The 22999-nt window shown below is 34.2% G+C and overlaps 1 protein-coding gene across 2 annotated transcripts in view; it reads left to right on the top strand.

Annotated features, from left to right (window-relative positions):
* The window catches only part of CDH10 (cadherin 10), a 171834-nt gene that overhangs the window by 127309 nt on the left and 21526 nt on the right, over window positions 1-22999 (top strand). For both annotated transcript variants that reach the window (XM_059416473.1, XM_059416475.1), the window contains exons 6-7: window positions 17510-17697; window positions 19451-19704. In XM_059416473.1, the coding sequence (XP_059272456.1) occupies window positions 17510-17697; window positions 19451-19704 (442 nt within the window). The remainder of the gene's footprint in view (window positions 1-17509; window positions 17698-19450; window positions 19705-22999) is intronic.

The following is a 22999-nucleotide window of genomic DNA, read 5'->3' as shown; positions in this document are numbered from 1 at the left end:
TATCTATGATATTTTTGCCATGAATTGTTAAGAATAGTAACAAAAATCAGTCCTTCATCAGGTTATTAGTTCTGAAAATTAGCACAGATTTTCCCCTTTATAGGACAGTTTCTATGAAGATAAATTATAGGTAATGGGACACTTTGGGTGTGCAAATAAACATAATGAGACTCTAATTTTCTGACTATTTTAATACTATCTCTTTATATTCCCATCAAAATGTATCTAAGGATTATACATAACTATACCCAATTTAGAAGCAATAGTAAACAATTCCAGAATCACTCAGAGTCTACAGGAAGATTTCACATGTATATTTGCGTGTTTTATCTGAATAACCTATATTAGCCACTAACCTTATTGAGCCTATTAAATTACATAGATATGCGTTATCTGGTTTGCCTAAATTTAAATAAAATAAAGCAGCATTGTAAAAAATAATAGTAATAGACACAGTATTACAGCATTTACTAAACACTATAAAACATAATACAAATATTAATTCATTAAAATTTCCCATTTTTGTAATTATAATAACAATATAATTGCTCATGCCATTTTATTAGTTAAAAAAAAAAAAACAAAAACAAACCAGAAACATATCAACTTAAGTTACTTGTTCAAAGTTCTACAACTGGGAAATAAAAGTCAGACTGGGGATCGAGCTTCTTTGGTTCAAAAACCACTACACCAAGAAAGAAGTTGGTACTTCAAAGATTCTCTTGATCTTCCCTGGAGCATTTTGCTTTTCATTAATTTCATGATTCGCTACTTAGATATAGATTATACAGACAACTTTAGATAGGGTATACTAAATTCTTAAAATGTCTATGCATTTTACACAAACAGGGAAATGAAACCCTTATTGATTGGTGTATTTGCAATACTCAGGGACCACACATGACTGACTTTTTGCTGGGATCCTTCTACTCCTTGGACAGATAAATAAACAAGTTTGCATGAGACAAGGTCTTTCAAGGAAACGTCTATATGATATACACAGGTATTTAAGGCCCGTACATTCAGGGAGCTGTGAGACTACCCCATAATCCCTGCCTCGTACAAGAGAGATTTGATTTAATAAGTGCTGATTTTCGCTTTGTAAATAGAGTCAACCTCTCCTCCACTGGGGATTCCAAGGTAATGTAGGCCTCGGGCTGATCTGCATATTTTAAAATTATCAAGTGCATTTCAACTACAGCAATAGTCAGGTATGTCCCAAGGAAGATGCTCTAGCATGAGAAAGAAGGAATGAAATTGAAAATGCTTCTTTTTCCCTTTTTTATTGTCTAAAAAAAATTGAATATATTCAAAAGCACTGTTCTGTAATTTATATTGGTTAGATATACCTGTGGTTTTTACTGGGACCACCAAAATATTTGTAGGATTCTTCCCCATGGCCCTAATATCTATAGTTTATAAGATTACAAAGAAATTATGTTATAAAAGCATTCCTTGATTTATAAAACACCAACTGAAGCTCTCTAGTGTGAGCAGGAACTATACTAGGAAATATTAATAAATGAATAAAGAGGGATACGAGATACAGGATTCATCCATAAATTGTTTGTATTTTGAAAGGTTGTATAGACACAAATTCTCTCTTTCCCTTCACTCTCTCTCACACACACACACACACACACACACACACACACCCTTGTTTGTTACATTGTAGTTTTTCTCACACCCATTGTCTTCTTTACTTCTCTTCTTGCTTTCGCAGTAGATACAGATTATGTGTATATACATATGCATGAGTGTAAGAATATATACACAAGTATGTGTTCATGTATGTCATGTGCACACACATAATTGGAGAACGACGCAGTAAGATTCATGCTATAATTGTCAATTCCAGTCTAAATCATAAAATGATGATTTCTTTAGATGTAAGTGGATCAGGAAAGAGACAATTATTTAGGAGTTTTCCAGATGGAAAAGGGGAGGGCATTTTCATTAGAAAGGACAAGAAGAAAAAAGGTCGTTATCAGGGAAATGAGTACAATTTGGTGTGGCTGGACCCCAGGGTTAGCAGCGGCGATGGCGAGATGAGAAGGCAGGGTTAGCATCAGGAAAAGGGATGGATATGAAAATAAAAATGCCATACATATTATCTGAAGGAATATTTTTGGAGAGCCCCAGGCACAGTTCTTCCTTTTGGCTAATTTTTCTGGTAGCAATTAAGCTCACTGCTTGGATCACAGAAGCAAGCGTGGATGAGGGTCTGAACCAATGCCGAGAGAGGAGGGATTAGAGATCTAGCTAAGTGGGCAAGCCACAGGACTTAGTAATTAGGTCTATAAAAGGTCTGAGGGAGCGAGGAGAGCAAAGGAAAAAGCTGTTTTCTAGCTTTCTACCAGAAGAACTTGTTTGAAGAGAGAGAGCGATTTCATTTTGAATTGAACATTTTGAATTACGATACCTGTGGAAAGACAGTAGGTTTTAAATCTCTAGGAGTAGTGAGATAATGCGGATCTGAGGTACAGGCGCCTGACATACAAGTGAAAACAGACACGTGTGATCTCAGCTAAGCTCAATGTTTAGAGTGACGGAACTGGGGAAATGCACAACATTCCAGACGAGATCGGGCGTGTCCAGGGTGGTATGGCCATAGACAGTGCACAGTATTCTTGGTGTGCTGAAATATATAAATCCTTCAGAGAAATAATGTGCATGGAAAGTATACAAAAATTCACTTGAAACTCTCCTGTTATTCCATGGAAAGTTGCCTTAGACTAAGCTACTTGGCATTTTGCAAAACGGGATTCAAAGTTCCTTTGGATCCTCCAGAGCGAAGCTGAAAAATACCCCTTAATAGGTACAGATATAAATACTTAGATACGCACTAGCTGTGCAAATATGTTTAGCTGTTACAGAGTTTTATTATGCCTTCTGGGAAACACATTGCAAACAGAGGGAGTATCTGATACAATGTAATCTGTTTATGAATGACTAATTTAAGGTTATCTTAACCTCCCCAAATCCTATATACATTCTCGTTTCTATACATTGCAATTGTGAGCATCTAGAGATGTCAGTTACCTTAGAGACAGTTTCCAAGATATATATCAAGATGGATTTCCTACCCTTTGGGGATCAATGGCAGCTTCTCTAAAAGCTTTGTCCTGTGGCTTTCCTCAATGAACAGGAAACTAAGACATCACCCAGCATCTCGTTTTGCTCTAATTTAACTTCAATGCCCAAAGCGAAGTTGGTGATCACGTCTCCAGCGCTCACAAATTTAGGTTTCTGTCTTTCCTCTGGTGAGGACCTTCAGTTGCAAAGCCTCATTCCTTTGTCAGTCTCCAGTGTGACTTTCAGCTCTCCTCTCCTTTCTCCTAAATACCCATTTAGCATTGCATAATTTCCTTAACTACTGTGCAGTTTCCTCCAAGGAGCTTTATCTTGTTTTTAATTTCTTCCTGTTAAGCTCATTAAAAAACATCTTTTAAACATTATACAATGGAATGGTTTATAAACGTGCATAATTGTGTCATTTTTCTTAAAGCAAGTATTGTTTGAGATTATTTTGCAGCATAGAGATGTTACAATAAGATTACACACAAAGCAAATAAAAAAAATTAAACTAATGTTAAATTATGTTGTTGATTCATATATGTGGTGCTTTTTTTTTTTAATCACAATGCTGGGAATGTAGAGAGTTCTTATGTAAATGTGAATAGAAACAAGGGCAGGGAACAGAGGAAAAAGATAAATTATATGTCTTTGAACCTTACTGTTTTTTATCAACAAAACAGAACAGCAGCTCTTTGTTGCCAAGCTCGAAACCCTGAGTTTGCCCTTGTCTCCCTCCTAATGTTTCCTGGCACCTCTTCTGTGGTTTCTAAGGATGTCACCTTGTCCCAGCTCTTACTTTGCCTGTCTATGTCTTACCTCCAAAGGTTCTCACATCGAGCCGTCAATTATTTCTAATTCTAGTACACAAATCTGCGGTGTCTTCAATATTCAAGTGCAAAGGTCCTATTGATCAAAATTTTGGTAAAATAAGTGACCTGAAATGTTTAGTCTTGAATCCTAGAAAACCAGAAATACATTGAAATTGTTTGAAATCTTTAATAGTGAAAATTCAGGTGTTGTGTGAGGTTGTCAATAATGGTCTCAAAGAGCACTTACTGTGTATTTTTGCCCAGTCCTTGGGAAGTCTTTGCAATATTACCTTTTAGGTTGTACTTGTAAATGCGACGTCCCCTATGTGATACAGAAATGGCAGCTTGCATTCCTTGCATTGCATTCCTGCCTTTGTGTTTAAGTCGATAACCAAACTAAGAGCATACTCACCGGGAAGAAGCATTTATCTGCTCTAAACATTAAAAGAGAAGCAAATGATTCAATCTGACACCTGGGAATGATTTTAAAACAACTATAAATTGGAATTGATAGGAAAGCGTACCACATAATTAAAGCTCCATCAACTGTAAGATAAAAAATAAGGAGCATGCAAATAGATGTCTTTAAGGAAAAATGAAACGTGAGATGGGTGACAGGAGCTACTTTGCTTTTGTAACTGTATGCATGACAATCTGTCTCCTTTCCGATGCCCCTCCTGCTGCTCCCCCTACATGGTAAGCACCCTTGCAGGCTCTTTCTAGTGAAAGTAAGTAATTTCAGTTTGTTCGACAAACTAGGATACTTGGACATAAATTAGGAAATGTGAATGAATAGCTCTTTCATACATTTAAAAAATAGAAATGTAGTCTATTGACTTTAAAATAGACCAATTAAATTTCCCTAAATAGGTTTATGAGCATTAACATAATTCCAGAGAAAGCATTATCAAATTATATATGTTGGGCACTAAATAAATAGTTCTTTTTTTTAATTTCTTTTTCTTTAGTGTTCCAAAATTCATTGTTTATGCACCACACCCAGTGCTCCATGCTATACGAGTCCTCCGTAATACCCACCATCAGGCTCACCCAACCCCCCTCCCCCCCTCCCCTGCAAAACCCTCAGTTTGTTCCTCAGAGTCCACAGTCTCTCATGGTTTGTCTCCCCCTCCGATTTCCTCCAACTCACTTCTCCTCTCCATCTCCCAATGTCCTCCATGTTATTCCTTATGCTCCACCAGTTGAATAAATAGTTCTTGAACAAATTAATTACTTCAGTTGCCATATAATTAAAATAATCATGAATGTGCATATTTTATGTGTGTATACAACATATCTATCTTTATAATATAGCTGTTGAATTACTTAACAGAGAATTAAATCTATACTATTTTGATGAATGGGCTCGATCTTTATCGTGACCTCTTTGGAAAGTATAAGACACCTTGAAAACACTTTTATTAATATTTCTGGGATAAAAATATATATATACGTATGTGCATGTATGTTACACACACATTCACAACTCACCTTCTATATGTTTGTGTGAGTGCGTGTTTGTGTGTCTTTTCCAACAAATTATTGTGGAAGAGAACTGATATACATATGCATATATGCATATATATGTAATATATAATTGAGGCTTATGATAATAGGAATCAATGGAACATGATTGCTTACCTGTGTAAGTCTCAGAAGGTACTGAGAATTAACACAGATAATGCCTACTCTCCTCAAAAGGAAATAAACTTTGTGGTGGAGATAAATCCTGCACAACAAGAAATAAAGTGAAATGATAAATAATTTTGGATCCTTGACCAGAACTATAATGACAAGTTTAAAACAGACAGATTTTCAGAATTGAAGCATGTGCCTAAAAATACAAGCAATCTCAAAAATGTCCAAGCTAAAAATAAAAAGTGGGAGAACAAATTCCCAGAAACAATACTCAGTAAAATCTATGTGACAGTAAAATTAACGAAACAATAAAACCTTTTGTTCTTTTGTTCTTTCTCTATTTGTTAAAAGAAGATCCATGATATGGAAACCTTTCTCCAGAACCTGATAATCCCTAATATCAGGAACATTTTCTACTGAATTTTTAAAAAAATATTTTGCATCAAAATATTGTTTATAGATTAAAAAAAAAAAAAAGGAAAATGAGACACCTTTTCCATTCTTCCTTACCTATAGCGCTAATCATTACAGAAAATAACTTGAAACTTACTTTTTAGTTCATCTAGGTTAAGCTGCAATTATGTAAGCAATATTGTATTATTTGATGAAATATTTTTATATATATCATCTTTGACTTCCTTTCACCATTGAGGAAAAGGAAGCTCAGCAACATTTCAATCTATTCTCCCCCAGTTGTAAATAATCAGTGTTTTTTTTTTCCCATTTCTCTATCAGTTATTTTAGCAAATTTAAATAATATGTTATTAATTTTTTTTTTATTTCCACCATTCTCAGTCTCTCTTTTTTTCGGTCCCAACAGCATTTTCATAGAAGCACTAGCTATATATAGATTTTTTAATTGTCTAAAAAATCCCTGCAATTTTCACAATGATCATATCAAAATACTATGCTATTAACTATGTAAAATTTTGGTCTTGTGTGCCAAAATGTTTGATAGAGCATGCACTGGCTCTCAAGTGTCTCAGGCAAAGCCAGATATTTTATTTCCCATATAATAATTTCAACTATTGAATATTAGAGATCCTCTTGAGCAAAGTTGTATTTTTCCAGATACTACAACTTTGTGTTTTCAATGTGCTGTGTGGACAGCTGCTCAGAATTTGTCGGTGAGCAGCTCTGTCGTATTTAGCTTCCTTTTGCCAGCCTTCAGGGTTGCACATTTAGAGCAATTCTATTCTCATTCCAACACGGGCGGCTAATCTTTAGAATTCAGACAATCCTGCTATCCCAGACGCCTTACTTCTGTAATTTGGGTACAAAGCCGTCCTGTTCTCATGTATTCCCATATCTCCATTTAGCCTCTTATTTTCCTGGAATACATTCTTCATTAGGTTCTTTGGAAAAGCTCAAAGACAGAGAAAGTTGCTGAGTCTGAAACTATCCTTATCCAGTTATCACACTTGATTAATAGGCTGGCGAGGTACAAAATAATTTCATCATCAAATTTTGATGACATAGCTCAATATTTTTCTAGCATCAGGGGTTACCTTGTAAGGTCCATTGACATTTTAATCCATGTCTTTTTTTATTTTTTTCCCCAACCTCACAGTTACATCTTCGTTTTCAATGGTGTATTTGTCCTTCTATTTATCCTCTTGCTCACAAAGTCCACTTTGGATGATCATGATCTTCAGTTTAGCTCATCCATTATTTTTTAACTTCAACTATTATATTGTAAATATCTATTTCTTGTATTTGGCTCTATAACAGCAAAGCCCAGCCACTTTTTATAGTTATTATATGGTAAGATTTTTATGACCACTTTTATTTCTTAAGGCACATTGAATGTACTTTAAAATGTCCACATTAATTGTTTTGTTATCTGATTTAACTACAGGATTTTATTTGTTACACTTTCTTGCTTTCGGAATTTTTTATTGTTGTTACTTTTTAGTGCTTTTCTTTTGTTTTCCTGTGATACTCATGTTTCTTTGTATTGTTTTTAATATACACACACAAACACACACACACACACACACTTACACATATTATTATGACTATATAATATTTATATTACTTTATAGTTAATTATATTAATATAAAGTACTATACAACTTAATATATAATTAATATTTATAAAATATTATATAATTATATGGATAATATATAATTCCCAAATATATTTTTAAATATATGATATAATGACATAAAATGATATATTATTATATAATATGTTATTTTAATAATACGTAATATATACAATATATAATTTATAAATCTGGGATATGTGGTTGAAATTTGTGAAGTGTGTTGTTCAATCCTAAAAGGATGTCTGCATTTGTCAAGTGCTAGGAACACTACCAATACTTTTAAGTGCTGTTCGACTTGACTATTTGTGGTGTGTATGGGTTTGCTTGTTTGTTTTAAATTTTCACATAGTGTAGAATAACTACAAGACAATATAAGTAGTACCACTTTAAATCATTCAAGGACTTTAAAAATAGATTGCGTTAACATGTATGATGCTCAGATTTAATTTTGTTTGATATATATGTTTATATAGAGAGATTATAAATATACATATAGCATTTATATATCACTGAACATACTGTTTTCTGATTGTTTATGGTTTATGAAAATGATATCACACTGTTCATAATTTTCTGATACATTCCTATTTCCACTTATTATATATCTGAGATTCATCTGTATTTTTCCCATGTAACTGTAGCTCACAGTTTTCACTTTTGAATTATGTAGGAATGTGTGTTATGTAAAAAGTTTATTTACCTATTCTCATGCTGTCTGACATCTGGGTTCTCTTCTCTCTCTCTCTCTCTCCCTCTCTTTTTTTTTTTTTTCATTTTACAAATAGTAATTCCATATGGCATTTCTGCAACTATTCTCATATGCACAGCTGGATTTTGTTTATGCTACTATTTAACTTCACATTATGTAATCCCATACTCTTTCTTGTTATGGGTTGAATTGCATCCCCTAAAAATTTTTTCCTTTCTTTAAATATTTATTTATTTTAGAGAGGGAGAGAGAGAGAGAGAAACTCGAGTTGGGTAGGGACAGAAGGAGAAGGAGAGAGAGAATCTCAAGCAGATTCCCTACTGAGTGTGGACCCTGATACAGGTCATAGGGCAGGATCTCACAATCCTGGTCATGACCTGAGCTGAAACCAAGAGTCAGACACTCCACCAACTGTGCCACCTAGGTGTCCCTAAAAATTATATTTTTAAGTGTAAAATCTCAGTATATCAGAATGTGCTTTTATATAAAAATAGGGTCTTTAAAGAGGTAATCAACTTAAAAGGAGGTCTTTAGGGTTAGGGCTTTAATCCAATATGACTGGTGTGCCTATAAAAAAAGGCAATTTAGACATAGAAATATTCACACAGGAGAGACAATGTGAACAAACAGGCAGAAAATAGCCATGCAACTGGACTGATGTACTTATAAGTCAGTGAACACCAAAGGTTGTTCTCAAACACCAGAAACTAGAAGAGGGAAATGGGACTCTTCCCACAGCCATGATGGAAAGCATGGCCATGCCAGATACCTGGACTTCAGACTTCTAGACTCCAGAACCATAAGACAAATACTTATTGTTTTTAAGCCACCTACTTTTTTGTACTTTGCTAAAGCAGCCCTAGCTAATTAATACATTTCCCAAAGTCATTGCACCAAATTTTACACCCATCAGCTCTGCATAATAGTTCCCACTATACCACGTACTTTTAATACTTGGTTTTGTCAGCTTTAATTTTTTCCAGCTTAGTAGGTATAAAAATGGTAGCACATCGTGGCCTTAATTTGCATTTGTTTGATTAAAATCCAGTGTATTTTTATTTTTCTTTCTTGTTTCCTCTATTATAAACTGTTCATTGATCATATCCTTGACTAATTTTTCTGGTGCCTTATCTGTCTTTTCTTATGACTCTTTAGAAATACTATGTTTGTCAATATGAAATTATTCTTTTTTTTTAATATGTTTCACTATCTCTATATTGTCTTTTATTTATAGAGATTGTTAATTAGGGCATAGATTGATTTACAACCTTTTATTTTATGCTTTGTTAATCATTTGTCTTATTTTAGATATATTTCCCTTACTAAAGATTGTTAAATTATTCGCCTACATTTACTTGTAAATTAAAGTTTTAGAAGCAGTTTGTGTGTGTGTGTGTGTGTGTGTGTGTGTGTGTGTGTGTGTGTTTTGAGGATTATTGTGGAAACCAAAAAGATCTGGCTCAGAATTTTTACTAAAGCTTTTGCATATGTGAAGGAAATTAAAGAACGACCTCTGTAGGATAAACTGCACATCTTGGAACTAAACACATCTCCATGTCATCAACCTTCTATGTAGGTTCAAGATGTCTTTAGCAATAAAATAATTTAATTAATATGCAGGTATGACTTAATATTTTATAGTTCAAGAATTATTCTGAAACATGAAGGAAGAAGAGAAGAAACTTATGATGTTAATTCGAAGAAGTAATCTTGTCATAATCAAGGCAAAAATTTCAGCAACCCTCTGACAGGGCTGAATTAATTTTCATTAGGAAATTTCAAAAGCTTATTTGTAAAGACTATTGATAAAATATTCCATTAAAATGTTAAAGAACTATTTGTTTGCTAAAAATATGAATATTCATATAAGTACATATGGAGACATATATCCATATGTATGTTTGTATATCTATATGTATTTGTGTGTGTGTGTATCTCAGGAGACATTTGAGGCATTTAATACGTTGTCCTCTTATGTTAGGGCACCTAACTCCATCATTTTCCTTCCTTTGTATCTTTATGAGCCAAATATTTACAACAATATTTTCATGGAGCTATAACATATCTTTTGTCATAATGTCTCTCCCTTTTCTGAAAAGCACTTGACAAAGAAAGAGATGGCAAGAGGCAGTGAAGAAGTTCCTCCCAGGTAGCATAATTTCAGTGCTTTTCTCATCCATACCCAGAGTCTCCTTGAAGTCATTGCAGACTGCCTGATGACCGTCTCCCTTCGTGTTGACGGAGGCCATGGTGTCAGCTGTCTCCCCTAGTGGTGAAAGTTCTTATGTCTGTAAAAATATAGCTCTTTAGGGTCATTTGAACCCATAGTATGAATGTAAAAGTTTGTGAGAATGGTTTGTGCCTAGACCATGTTTCCATGCAAAACATGAGTCTTACTTTATTGCGGAGACCAGTCGCTGTCGTATAACTAGTCTGTGGATGACTTGGAGGATGATATATGTCCTCCCTACTTCAAGAGGCCATAAAAATAATAATCAATTTTATGGAAATAGCAAATACCCTCAGGCCAAAAGGTGACTTCAGTTTTCTATTTACTTTTGTAGGTTTTTATTTTCTGTCAGTTTGGGGCTTGTACATTTTTAATAACTTCAAATGTATATTTCTATCTCAATTTATGATCTATAGTTACAGTTTTTCAGTTGAACTGAGTTACTTAGTTTGCATTGCCAGAAGCCTGATTTAATGTTTTTTAATCAACTAAATTATTCTATTATTGACGATCAAATTTTCAAGATGATGGACAGTAGTAACAAGTTGATTTTTGTTTTTTTCTATGTTCCCATTAATCTGATATCTCAATTTCTGTCTGAGGAAATCCTAATCTTACTTTCCTTTCCATTCCTCCAATTTGGAACAGCAAATCTCCAAGAAAATTTAGCTCATACTATAGAAAACTCTTGTGACCAGCATTTGGGCATGAGGGTTGTGTTTCATGCTGGTGGAATAAAATTCTAGACCTTTTCAGAGACAACAATTAAAATAAAAATAAAAATACAGCTAGTTTCTAAGTATGAATTTATAAAATCAGTTTTAATATTATAACAATATTAAAATAACAATATGAAATATTTTATTCTATTATAGTACAGGATTTTCCCTGAGGCTGTAAAAGCTTAAGGCTAATATTATAAATCATAATATCTACATTCCTTTTGAAGGATACAGATGTTTTATTTTTAAAACAAAGATCAATTAGCAAATTGCAAGACTATCACTTACTGTTATTTCTATTTTTATATAAAAGGTATAATTAAGTTTCTTATTTCAAATACAAAGAGTTACCTTCCTTTTGGCTTTTTGACGCATTTCACATTATGAATCAAGACTTATTCCATTTATTATATGTCTTTGAATACCACATAATATCCAAAATTATGGTTCTATTTCTATTAAATGGAGCAAGGACTTTGAGATATAGCTGATTTTAGGGCTTGGTCAAAGAAAATATAAGATGAACCTGTAACGTTTTGTGATGCCAGATATTAAGGGAAGTACTCAAAAGAAAAAAGAAAAGAAAAAGTGATGGGGCACCTGGCTGGCTAAGTTGGTAGAGCATTTGACTCCTGACTTGGAGTTGTGAGTTCTTCCCCATGTTGAGTGTTGAAACTAGTTTTAAAAAAAAGTGATGGAGCCATGTTGAAAAGACATCATAAACAACTGAAAAGATCACCCACGGAAGAAACCTGTAAGAATTTACACAAAGCAATATATAGGATATTATTGGATTAAAATACACAGTATAAAATAAAATGTCCTTGAGTCTACACTGATTAAAATGTATACTAATATTAATAAATAAATGGGGAGAAGGAGGAACTCTTCCTTTCAGGAGAATTCCAAGTAGTAAATGTGAAAAGAATCAACAAAATAGAAAATCATCATTAGAAAATCACAGTATTAATTAATGCAGAGGAGATCACTGATCAGTACTAAAACTTATGGGCAGATTTTTGAGGAGAAACAATATTTGCATAATTTTACAGTATACCTCCCAAGATATGCATTCATTATTTTAAAAATTGCTTATTAATAATGGTGGAAACTGACAGAAATATCTTCTTAACTGACAGACTGACATCATTTGCTCCCTGATATATGATACACTGAGAATAGATCATTACTGGGTACTGCTGACAAAAATGGATAACTTCAATCTAATTGAGAAAATATAAGACAGTCCCAGATTGAAAGACATTTTACAGAGTAACTGACCAGTATTCCTTAAAAGCGTCAAGATATAGAAGATATTGAAGACAAGGAAAGACTGAAAAGTTCTCACAGATTTGAGGGAGTAGGAAAACATGACCACCAAATGCAAAGCAGGATCTCTGAAAGGCTCTATTTATTTATCTATCTGTCTATCTATTTATTTTGAGGGGATTTGGGAGACACAGATGGAGAGGGGAAGAACAAATCTCAAGCAGACTCCGTGCCAAGTGCAGAGCCAAATGCAGGGCTTGACCTCATGACTCTGAGATCATGACCTGACCCTAACTCAAGAGTCAGATGCTCAACCGACTGAGCCACCCAGGCACTCCTCTGAAAAGGCTTTTATGGAAAAGCCGGTGAAATCCGAATTGGAATTAGTTAATAGTAAAATGATTAAAACAACATTTCCCAAAAACTAAGCTCACATGTGTTGGTGAAAACTAACTCAAAATATTGGTAAATGCTGGTGGGTCAAAAATTTAAAAAATGAACTTGCTAAATGTTATGAAATTAGGTGTGGTGGATCTTGAATCTTAGTCCACACTATATAACCATGGACTCTTGTCTGGTGCTGGTATCAGGGTTATATTAATCTCAAAATGAGCTCGAAAAGAGTCCTCATTTTTCTTTTCTATAGGAAAATTTACGTAAGAACTGATAATAAGGAATTTTCGGCTTCATGAATGTTCCTTAAAAATATTTGAGCTGATAAGGGTGCCGGGGTGGTTCAGGGGGTTAATCCTCTGCTTTTGGCTCAGGTAATAAAATCCCAAGGTACTGGGATCCAGTCCTGCATCAGGCTCTCTGCTGAGTGGGCAAAGACTGCTTCTCCCTTTGCCCCACCTCCCGGCTCATGTGTGCATGCTCTCTTTCTCTCTGTCTCTCAAAAATAAATAAATAAAATCTTTTAAAAAATATTTGAGCTGCTAGTATTTAGGAGGAAGGATCATTTAAAGTCATATATCATATCTTAAATGATATTTAATCATGTATTAAATTGTATTTAAAACCATACTTTATTTCCTCTTTGGTAGCATTGGAATATTTTTAATTATCTTTAGGAATTTAGCAGTTTAGCTAACTAGTTAATTTTATTGACATATAAGTGTTCATAATATTCTCCAATCTTTTAAACTACATTTTCTGTAGTTGCATTTCTTTAAAATAATTCTTAATAGTTTTTGCCCTTTCTCCCCTTTCCATGAACCATTTTTGTCATATATATTTATTTTGACAGTTCTTTAAAAACTAACTTCTAACATTTTTATACTCTTGTTTCTGTATTTGTTTTCAACTTGCTTTTAATCTTAATTACTTCCTTCTTTTTCTTTGATGGTTATTATGTCTTTCTTTTCTAGGTTCTTATGTTTAAGGCTTAGCTCATTAATTTCAGCTTGTCTTTTCTTTGTATAAAAACACATAAAGTTGTAAATTACCTTCTCTAGGTAGAATTATTTTTCCTGCCCCATGGTTTAATTTCTTTTCATTCATTTTTCAATTATTTTTCGGTCTCTATATTTGTTTCTTATTTGAACCATTTGTTACATAGGAATTATTTTTAGTTTTCTTTTAACTTTTCAGGACTATAAGTATTTAGGAGTGCTCTTCTTCATGTTAACCTCTGCTTTAATTGTAGCATGGTCAGAGAGTTGATACTGATTTGTTAAAATTTATTCAAACGTCTAATAATTTAATTCTTGATCAAATGAGATTCAGTGCTTAATGTCCGCTTAAAAAAAAAAAAAAATCTAGGGGCGCCTGGGTGGCTCAGTGGGTTAAAGGCTCTGCCTTTGGCTCAGGTCATGATACCAGGGCCCTGGGATCGAGCCTGGCATTGGGCTTTCTGCTCAGCAGGGAGCCTGCTTTCCCCTCTCTCTGCCTGTTTCTTTGCCGACTTGTGATCTCTCTCTCTCTCTCTGTCAAATAAATAAATAAATAAATAAAATCTTTAAAAAAAAAATCTATATTCTCTAGGTGGTTTGTGGAGATTTATTATATATATCAATCAAATCATTCATATTATTTTTATTTATTTTGTTAAATATTCCATATATTCCATATTCTTGGTCTAGTTAACTAATCATTAATTGAAAACAGTTATGGCTATATTTCACATCTCTCTAGATCTGAGAATAGATAATCAAGATACTGAAGATTTTATCAGAAAACAACTTTGAGGGGCCCTTTAGTGGCCCAGTAGGTTAAAGCCTCTGCCTTCAGCTCAGGTCATGATCCCAGGGTCCTCGGATCAAGCCCCACATCGGGCTCTCTGCTCAGTGAGGAGCCTGCTCTCCCCCCTCTCTCTGCCTGCCTTTCCATGTACTATTGATCTCTGTCTGTCGAACAAATAAATAAAATCTTAAAAAAAATAAAAAAGAAAGCAACTTCTATAGACATTATAAACTAAATAATGAAATTTAAAAAATTATCCCAACATCAATACTAAGTGCTTTCAGTAGAGCAGTGATATTATTTTTGTATTTTAGAGAAGTTATTTCTGCTACAATATAATAAATTAATCGAAGTGCTGCTTCTATAAAATTTAATTTTTTTAAAAGAAAATTCTTGCAGTAAATAGGTTGAGTTGATGATGTTCTGCTATAGAGGCATAGTGAAATAGATATTTTCAAAAGAAAGAGTCAGAGGCAGCCAGGCAAAGAGTTGAAAATCTTAAAGTCAAAATAAGAAAAGCATAGTGTTTCGAGAAACCTAAATCTAAAAAAGACCAGTGTTGTAGAGAATATTAATTAAGAGAGTGGATGACAGGACAGAGAAGCCAATTTATGGAGGACAAGCTTATGTATGTTTTATTTTAAGTATAATGGGACCAATCAAAGAAGTTTGAAGCTCTGAATAAGTATCTGTAAGAGCATTGTTTTCAAAATGATACTATGGCCACAGTGTGTGATGAGAGTATCTGAGATTTGATTGGATTTAGTCGAGTAAAGCTGTGGGTAGGTAATTTAGAAAGCTTCTCATTTATCCAATACACGAATCAGTATATAGTGGCTACTACATTCAAAGAAATAGAAAGAGAAAATAATGGCAGAAAAATACCAAGTCCCTGTTTTGCATTACATCTTCATGGTACATAGAAATAAATAAGTAAATAATATAACAACTAGCTGTTGCAAGTATTAGGAAGAAAATAGGATTTTTTCAATATGGTTGCTTTTTTCAGTAAGGTTAGTGATGAAAGCTTCTGAGGAGGTCACGGTTGAGCGGTGGTCTGCTGGAAGAGAGTGAGAGCCATCTCAATATACAGGGACAGGGACTTCTAGAGGAAACCGCAAAGGTAGAGAGCCAGTAAGACACTAGCCAAGGAATGAATCGAGAGTTGCTTTTAGTAACGTGTTACCAAAAATAGATGGAGATGAAAATGTTAAACAAACAAAAAAAGAACAGGCTGAGACTAATTGGGGTGTTGCGGAAGCCACGTCTTACTGATGTCTCCTAGGAAACAACTTTGCAAACTGAGCAGATAGAGGTGCCTGTGTGAGGTTGTTAGGGCTGCCATAACAAGGTGCTCCAGACTGGGTGGCTTGAACAACAGAAGTTTGTTTTCCCACAGATCTGGAAGCTAAAAGTCCAAGATTGAGGTTCAAGAGCAGCAGGGTCGGTTTCTTCTGAGGCCTCTGCTTGGTTTCTAGATGGCCATCTTTTCCCTGTGTCTTCACACGGTCTCGGTCTCTGCTCTGTGCCTGTGTCCGGATCTCCTACTCTTGTAATGACACCAGCCATATTGGATTAGAGCCCACCCTAATGACCCTATTGACTCTTAATTACCTCTTTAAAGACCCTGTCTCTTAATGCAGTCACATTCTGTGGTACTGAATGGGGGTTCTGGCATCAGTATATGAATTTTGAGGAGCGCAACCCCCAAACACTTACTGAACACTCTAACAGTGCCATTTCCTCAGATCTGATAAATTGTATTGTGATTACGAGAGGACAGTGGGGGAAGAATTTCATGTGAGTGAAATAGCTTGTGAAAAACATAGATATTTAGGAAATTAAGTTTTGACAAGCACACTTTGAAATGTCCAGCATGGCGCAAATCTTTCAGAGAAGTGACTAAAGGAAAATACACTGGGAAAGATACACTCAGGGGAGAGCATGACTAGCTAAGAGGTCTGGGCTTTATTGTGTATATTAAGGAGAATTACTTAGGGTTTATGAGCATGAACGTGCTATAATCAGAAGTGTGCTTCAGGTCGATTAATCTGTCAGTAATATGTAGTTTACGATCAGGTGTTAGAACATAAATCTCATTAGCAGTAGAGGTTGTTCCCACTGGAAGCACATCTAGGTACACTAGAGGCTTAGCTAAATTCTTGTTTTGCTGTGGAACAGAGAGGAGTTTGTCAGAATTGAGTGTTTTCACAGTGACACCGTGAAGGGCCTCCTTGTATTTCTCCTACAGACTACCCTTTGTTTCTCCTGTCACAACTGGAAAATAGGATTCCTCTCCATCACAGCTGAATTCATGGAATTTTGTAATGTTCTGTCTTTCAGCTCAAATAACCTAAAGGTAGTTAATAACTAAATACAACAAAGGGGAAACAATGAAATTAAAATATTCACTGTATATCCTGGGATTTGTTGTGATCGTAGAAGCAAACATAGGTACCTCCCCGCACTTAAAGCTGATCTCTAGTTATTTGTGCAAATGCAAAAGAAAAAAAAAAAAAGAAAAAAGAAAGAAAGAAAGAAGAAAGACAATGTGCTCATTTTCAAACCAGAATTCTTAACACTCAGAGATTGGTACTCAGTATTTGTAATAGGCACAGACCCAAGCCTCCCAAATTCCACTTTTTCCATTCCTAGACCTTAATTTAATGTTATCCACACTGTGTGTATTCAACTCATTAATTAATCAACATTGATGTAGAGCTCTAGATTTGGAATGTTTTCTCATACACAGTTTACTCTTGAATATTCTATTGAGATATCTCTTTCTCTCTTCCCCTCTCCCTTTTCTATATATTTTGCAGACACCATCCACCTCCGAGTTCTCGAATCTTCCCCAGTTGGCACAGCTATTGGGAGTGTAAAAGCAACGGACGCGGACACGGGGAAAAATGCAGAAGTAGAGTACCGAATCATTGATGGCGATGGGACTGATATGTTTGACATCATCACTGAGAAGGACACACAGGAAGGCATCATAACTGTGAAAAAGGTGCTCAGCCTCTGTATAAATAAGCACCTGCCCATTTAGCAAATAAAGATTCCATTATGTGCTCTCCACTCACACATTATCCATTAGGAGATGTCAGGATCAGTCCTAATGTGATGTATGCCGTGCACAAGTATGAGAAACATAAAGCCAAAGATCTTGGACATTCTGACCAAATACTTTTGTTGGTTGAAGCACGAAACCCGAGTTCTTACAAAGTTTAAAAGGCAAATTAATAGATGCGTGACTCTATTTCTGAGTCACCTGAATAAAAGCCCCCCCCCCATAACAACTTATATTCTGAAGCAAAAAGCAGTTAATAGCTAATAACGGCAATATATCATCACAGTTGGAGGCATAAAAAGTAGCATGCCGTCTATGCAGATGTATGAAGCAATAATTAGAGTTGCTAATAAAAAGAGACAGTGTATTCTGGAAGATAATTTAATTGTTCACATTTTCCCTTCTGCTACATAAATTAAACTTTTCTGCTAACATATGCTCAGTGATACAGTTTAAAGGTAACTAGTTTTGTTTTGTTTTGTTTTGTTTTTATGGTAGAGTCAATACCACCATTATAAGAAAAAAATAAAGCCCAGGGAAAGATCCCAAAGAAATGTGCTACAAATTCTATTGCACGAAGTAACTGCTGAAAACACTGAATAATGGCGGAACTATCCAGAGATTCTGTTGCAAAAGCCAAGATACACAACCAAAGGGTTTTAAATGGACAGTGACCAACAAAGGGCGATGTGGCTTATTTGTTGGTTTTCATGCCTGGAAAGTAATAGTAATGCAAATAGAATCTACAGTTTATCAGATTTAAAAAAAAAAAAAAAGGAAGGTTGAAGGACTGTGAATCAACAATGTCTTTTTTTCTGTTAACAAAACATACCTTTTAGAGGCGTGAGAGGGGAGGCGCTTGATTTTATATTTGTGAAGGTTAAACTACATCAATATTTAAGTTCCAGAATTTTGTTTCATAATGTAACCTAATTACTAAATTTTTCTCTGTTCTCTTTACTCGAGGTTTTCCTTATCTTCAGTGTTTCCTACAACTGTTGAGAGTTTTTTGTTTTTTTTTTTAAGATTTAATTTATTTATTTGACAGAGATCACAAGTAGATAGAGAGACTGGCAGAGAGAGGAGGAAGCAGGCTCCCTTCTGAGCAGAGAGCTGATGTGGGGCTCGATTCCAGGACCCTGGGATCATGACTCGAGCCCAAGGCAGAGGCTTTAACCCACTGAGCCACCCAGATGCCCCAACTGTTGAGAGTTTTATATTAGTTTTCAAAATTTTATAGTTTATGTAGTACTATGCCATTAAACTGAATGGAAATATCACAACATAAACATAAAATGATAACTGAATTTTTTGCTTACAAACATTAAGCAGTAGCCAACACCTAACCCTACACACATGCACACATAAACACAACACGGTGTCCTAGCCCATTTTTTTATAACTAGTCATCACATTGTAAGATAGGTTTTAATATCCTTTCCAATGGGTCCAAGATTTAAAATCTAATTTTCCTATGTTCTGAAGTATTACACATTCAATCCATAAAAAGTAAAAATTGAACCCTATCCAATATGTAAAGGTTATATTACTATTTTTTATTGCTTTTAATTATTTACACTTAATGAACAACCTGACAGAACTCAACCAGGCTTTAAAAATCACACTGTGACTTGAAAGGAACATATAATCCAATTTCCCTCACTCTAATTTGATGATTTACTTATTTATACAGCCTCTTGACTATGAGAGCCGAAGACTTTACACTCTGAAGGTCGAAGCAGAAAATACCCATGTGGATCCACGTTTTTATTACCTGGGACCATTTAAAGATACAACAATTGTAAAAATCTCTGTAGAAGATGTGGATGAACCTCCTATTTTTAGCAGATCGTCCTACCTGTTTGAAGTTCATGAAGATATTGAAGTAGGGACGATCATCGGAACTGTAATGGCAAGGGACCCAGATTCTGCTTCTAGCCCCATTAGGTAACTATGTCTATGTTTCAGATGAAAGGATGGGAATTAAAATAAACCTAGAGATCATGAAATTCTATTTATAGCATTGAATGCAGTGAAATACATGAGTCTCTCCTTAGCTGTACATGAATTTGAGGAGCACAGGTGTTTGAAGTAAATTGTCTCTGAATGTTTTGGGACAAGGCAGGCATAGCTTTGTCATTTGGTCCAGTTTAAATCATGCATTTTAGCCTAAAACCTAGCTTGCATCATCTGTCTGTCTTTTTAAGGTATTTGTTGTTCTGACCCGGGTACAGATAAAGGGCTCTGTGTCAGCTGTGCACTTACAATGTAACCAATTCACTTTATTTGTGCTTTCAGTTAAATAAATGAAACTTAAATGGTAAGTTGAGAGTTGTAACAGTTAAAAGAATATAATTACAGCACTGTCACAATGCAGTTAAATTACATTTTGGAAACTCATCTATACTCCTACCATCAAAGAAGGGAAGGTTTTGTTCACTTGTTTCTGTTTTGGCTGTATCAAAAAATATTTCTAAAAAAATCAGAGCATTCCAGAAAGATCACAGTAATTTCAGTTTTGTGTGTGTGTGTGTGTGTGTGTGTGTGTGTGTATGTTTTGGTTTTTTCTTTTGTTTTGTTTTGTTTTTGATTTGCTTTCTTATGGCAGCTTAAAAATGTATGAGATATGAATAAATATACAAATGAGAAAGACTCAAAAGTTTTTATTGACATCTGTTCTATCATTTTAAAGAAATACAGAGATCTATATATAATATTGACCATCAAAATGACTGTTCATTTTAAACTGTTAGTGCATCACGTGCTTTGGATTTCATTCCCGTCCCTGTTCTGAACAGGTTAATTTTGTCTCCTCCTTGTTCCACATGGACCAGTCAAGTTAGAGTTTAAATGATGGTTCACAATTTCCAAGCACACTCTTCTCTGATTCTTAAGAATACAGCAGCAGGATGTAGAGAATCTCTAATTTTGTATGCCTCGCAACTCTAACTCAAGTTCAAGTTAAAAGTGCTATCGTTTCTGCCACGTCTTCCTTCAAGTGAAGTCATATCTTCTATATATTAAAATTACTATTTGACTTATGTAATTTTATCTAAATATTTTCTTTTTGTTCATTTTTTGGTGTTTTTTTTTTCTTTTTTAAATTCCAATGCAGTTAACATGTAGTGTTATATGTTTCAGTTGTACAATATAGTGATTCAGCAGTTCCATACGTTAGTCAGTGCTCATGAAGACAAGTGTATTCTCAATCTCATCACCTGTTTCACCCAATCCCCAACCAGCTCCCCTCTGGTAATCATCTGTTCTCTGCAGTTTAGAGTCTGTTTTTTTTTTTTTTTTTTTTTTTTTTGGTCTTTTTTGTTTTGTTTTGTTTTGTTTTTCTTTCTCTCTGTCTCTGTCTCTCTCCTTTTCTTTGTCCATTTGTTTTGTCTCTTAAATTCCACATATGAGTAAAATCATATGGTATTTGTCTTTCTCTGACTTACTTTGTCTAACATTATACTCTCTAAGTCTATCCATCCACGTAGAGCATCACAGGTTACATACATGGTAATGATATACAGCTCCCAGCTGCCAGCATGACTTCCCCATAATTGCCTCTTCCCCAGTCCATTTGTCTTCATTGAAATTGCTGTATTGCTTGGATCTTTTTTTCCCTCTGGATCTTTTATAGAACCAATATACATAATTTTACCTATTCAATACTTACCAAACATTTTCCTGGCATAGCTCCTAAGAAACTTTAGCAGGCTGTGTGCTGTGTTCCTGGTTTTAAAGTGGCCTTTTTTTGGTGAAATATACTATTTTTTTAAAAGAGTTCAATTTAAATCCAGTGGTGTTATAAAGTGGCAATACAAAGATACTCTTCACACAATGAAATAGTGGTTATTATACATCAAATATGTCTGTGGATCTTTGAAACAAAAATAAAATGTTTAATCAGAATGCAAATCTAAGGGAAGAATCCATTTACCTATACTATATGGTAACAGAATTAATGCTTACTAATGACAAAATCTATGCCAAAAATGTTGTCATATAATTGAATTTATGCTGACTTGATGTAGAAAATGCAATTGAATATTTTTAGGTGTTAATAATGGTAAAACCAACTGATATAAAAACAGGGATAAAATAGCTTTAGTAATGCAATGTATTTATGGGATAGATAATATAATACTGGGCATATTATAAATTGTTTAGGTCATATTATGGATGTTAATGCATTAATCAAAGGAATTTATTTAAATGCTTGTTCTGGAAATGATCTAAAAAGGAAAATAAAAATTAGCACACATAATTTGCCAACAGAGAACTGGAAAATATAATTATATCATGTTTGAAAAAGAACCAGGGTCCCTCTTTATCTTTAATATAATATTGCATAATCCTCTAAATTGTGTCTTTAGTTTTCAAACTGAATTATAAGAAATAAGACAAAACACATATAAGATGATTTGACAAAGACAATAATGCTTTATATTGATTTCTATATTGCAACTTTACATCATGTTTCTATAGAAATGAAAAAACTTACTTGCCAAAATACCAAAGAATTCAGTTGTTCTTTCTTTCGTTTAGCAAATATTTGTGGATCACCGTATCAGATATTAACATATTTCTCAAGAAGTTCTCAGTCTGTTAGGGAAGACAACCCAGTATGAGAAATAATGTTCATTGAGTGCTGAATATACTTCAAGAATGTTACTTGTTTTTTTCATGCTTGATTTCCTGTTTGAAATGTAACTCACATTTTGATGTTGAAATGAATTGCTAATACAATGTGGTAAATGGTACACTTAGATACTATATTTAGAGATGAGTGGTAAAAGATACTTTGGGAGGGAAGGAGACAAATAAGCTTCTACTGTAGGTAATCAGGAAACACTCAAAGGAGAAGGTAAATTTATGTTGAGTCTTTCAGAAGTAAAATAATTTTGTCAACTTGAAAGAGAATTTGTGAATTATTCCAGAGATTCGGTGTTTTGGAAGCTTATGTGTGAAGGGTAAGACATGCAGTTTAAATGCAAAACTGAGTTTATATTGTATTAATAGAGAGGGCTAGGGCTTATTAAGGAGATTTGTTAATTACTAGTCTGTTCCAGTTAGAACTGATTTAAAATAAAAGTCTAAATTACGCAGTCCTTCAAAGTAGAATCACATTAGCTGTACTGATGGCTTAAGTTGTTCTTCTAATGCAATTTATTCAAAACCCAGCATAAGGATTGTACATTTCAACTGATTTTTAGAACAGGTTTGGAATATTTTTTTTTTTTTTTTT

This window comes from Mustela nigripes, chromosome 12, assembly GCF_022355385.1.
Source record: "Mustela nigripes isolate SB6536 chromosome 12, MUSNIG.SB6536, whole genome shotgun sequence".
NCBI lineage: Eukaryota > Metazoa > Chordata > Mammalia > Carnivora > Mustelidae > Mustela > Mustela nigripes.
Note: the sequence above shows the minus strand (reverse complement) of the source record. Positions and strands in the feature narration are given on the sequence as shown.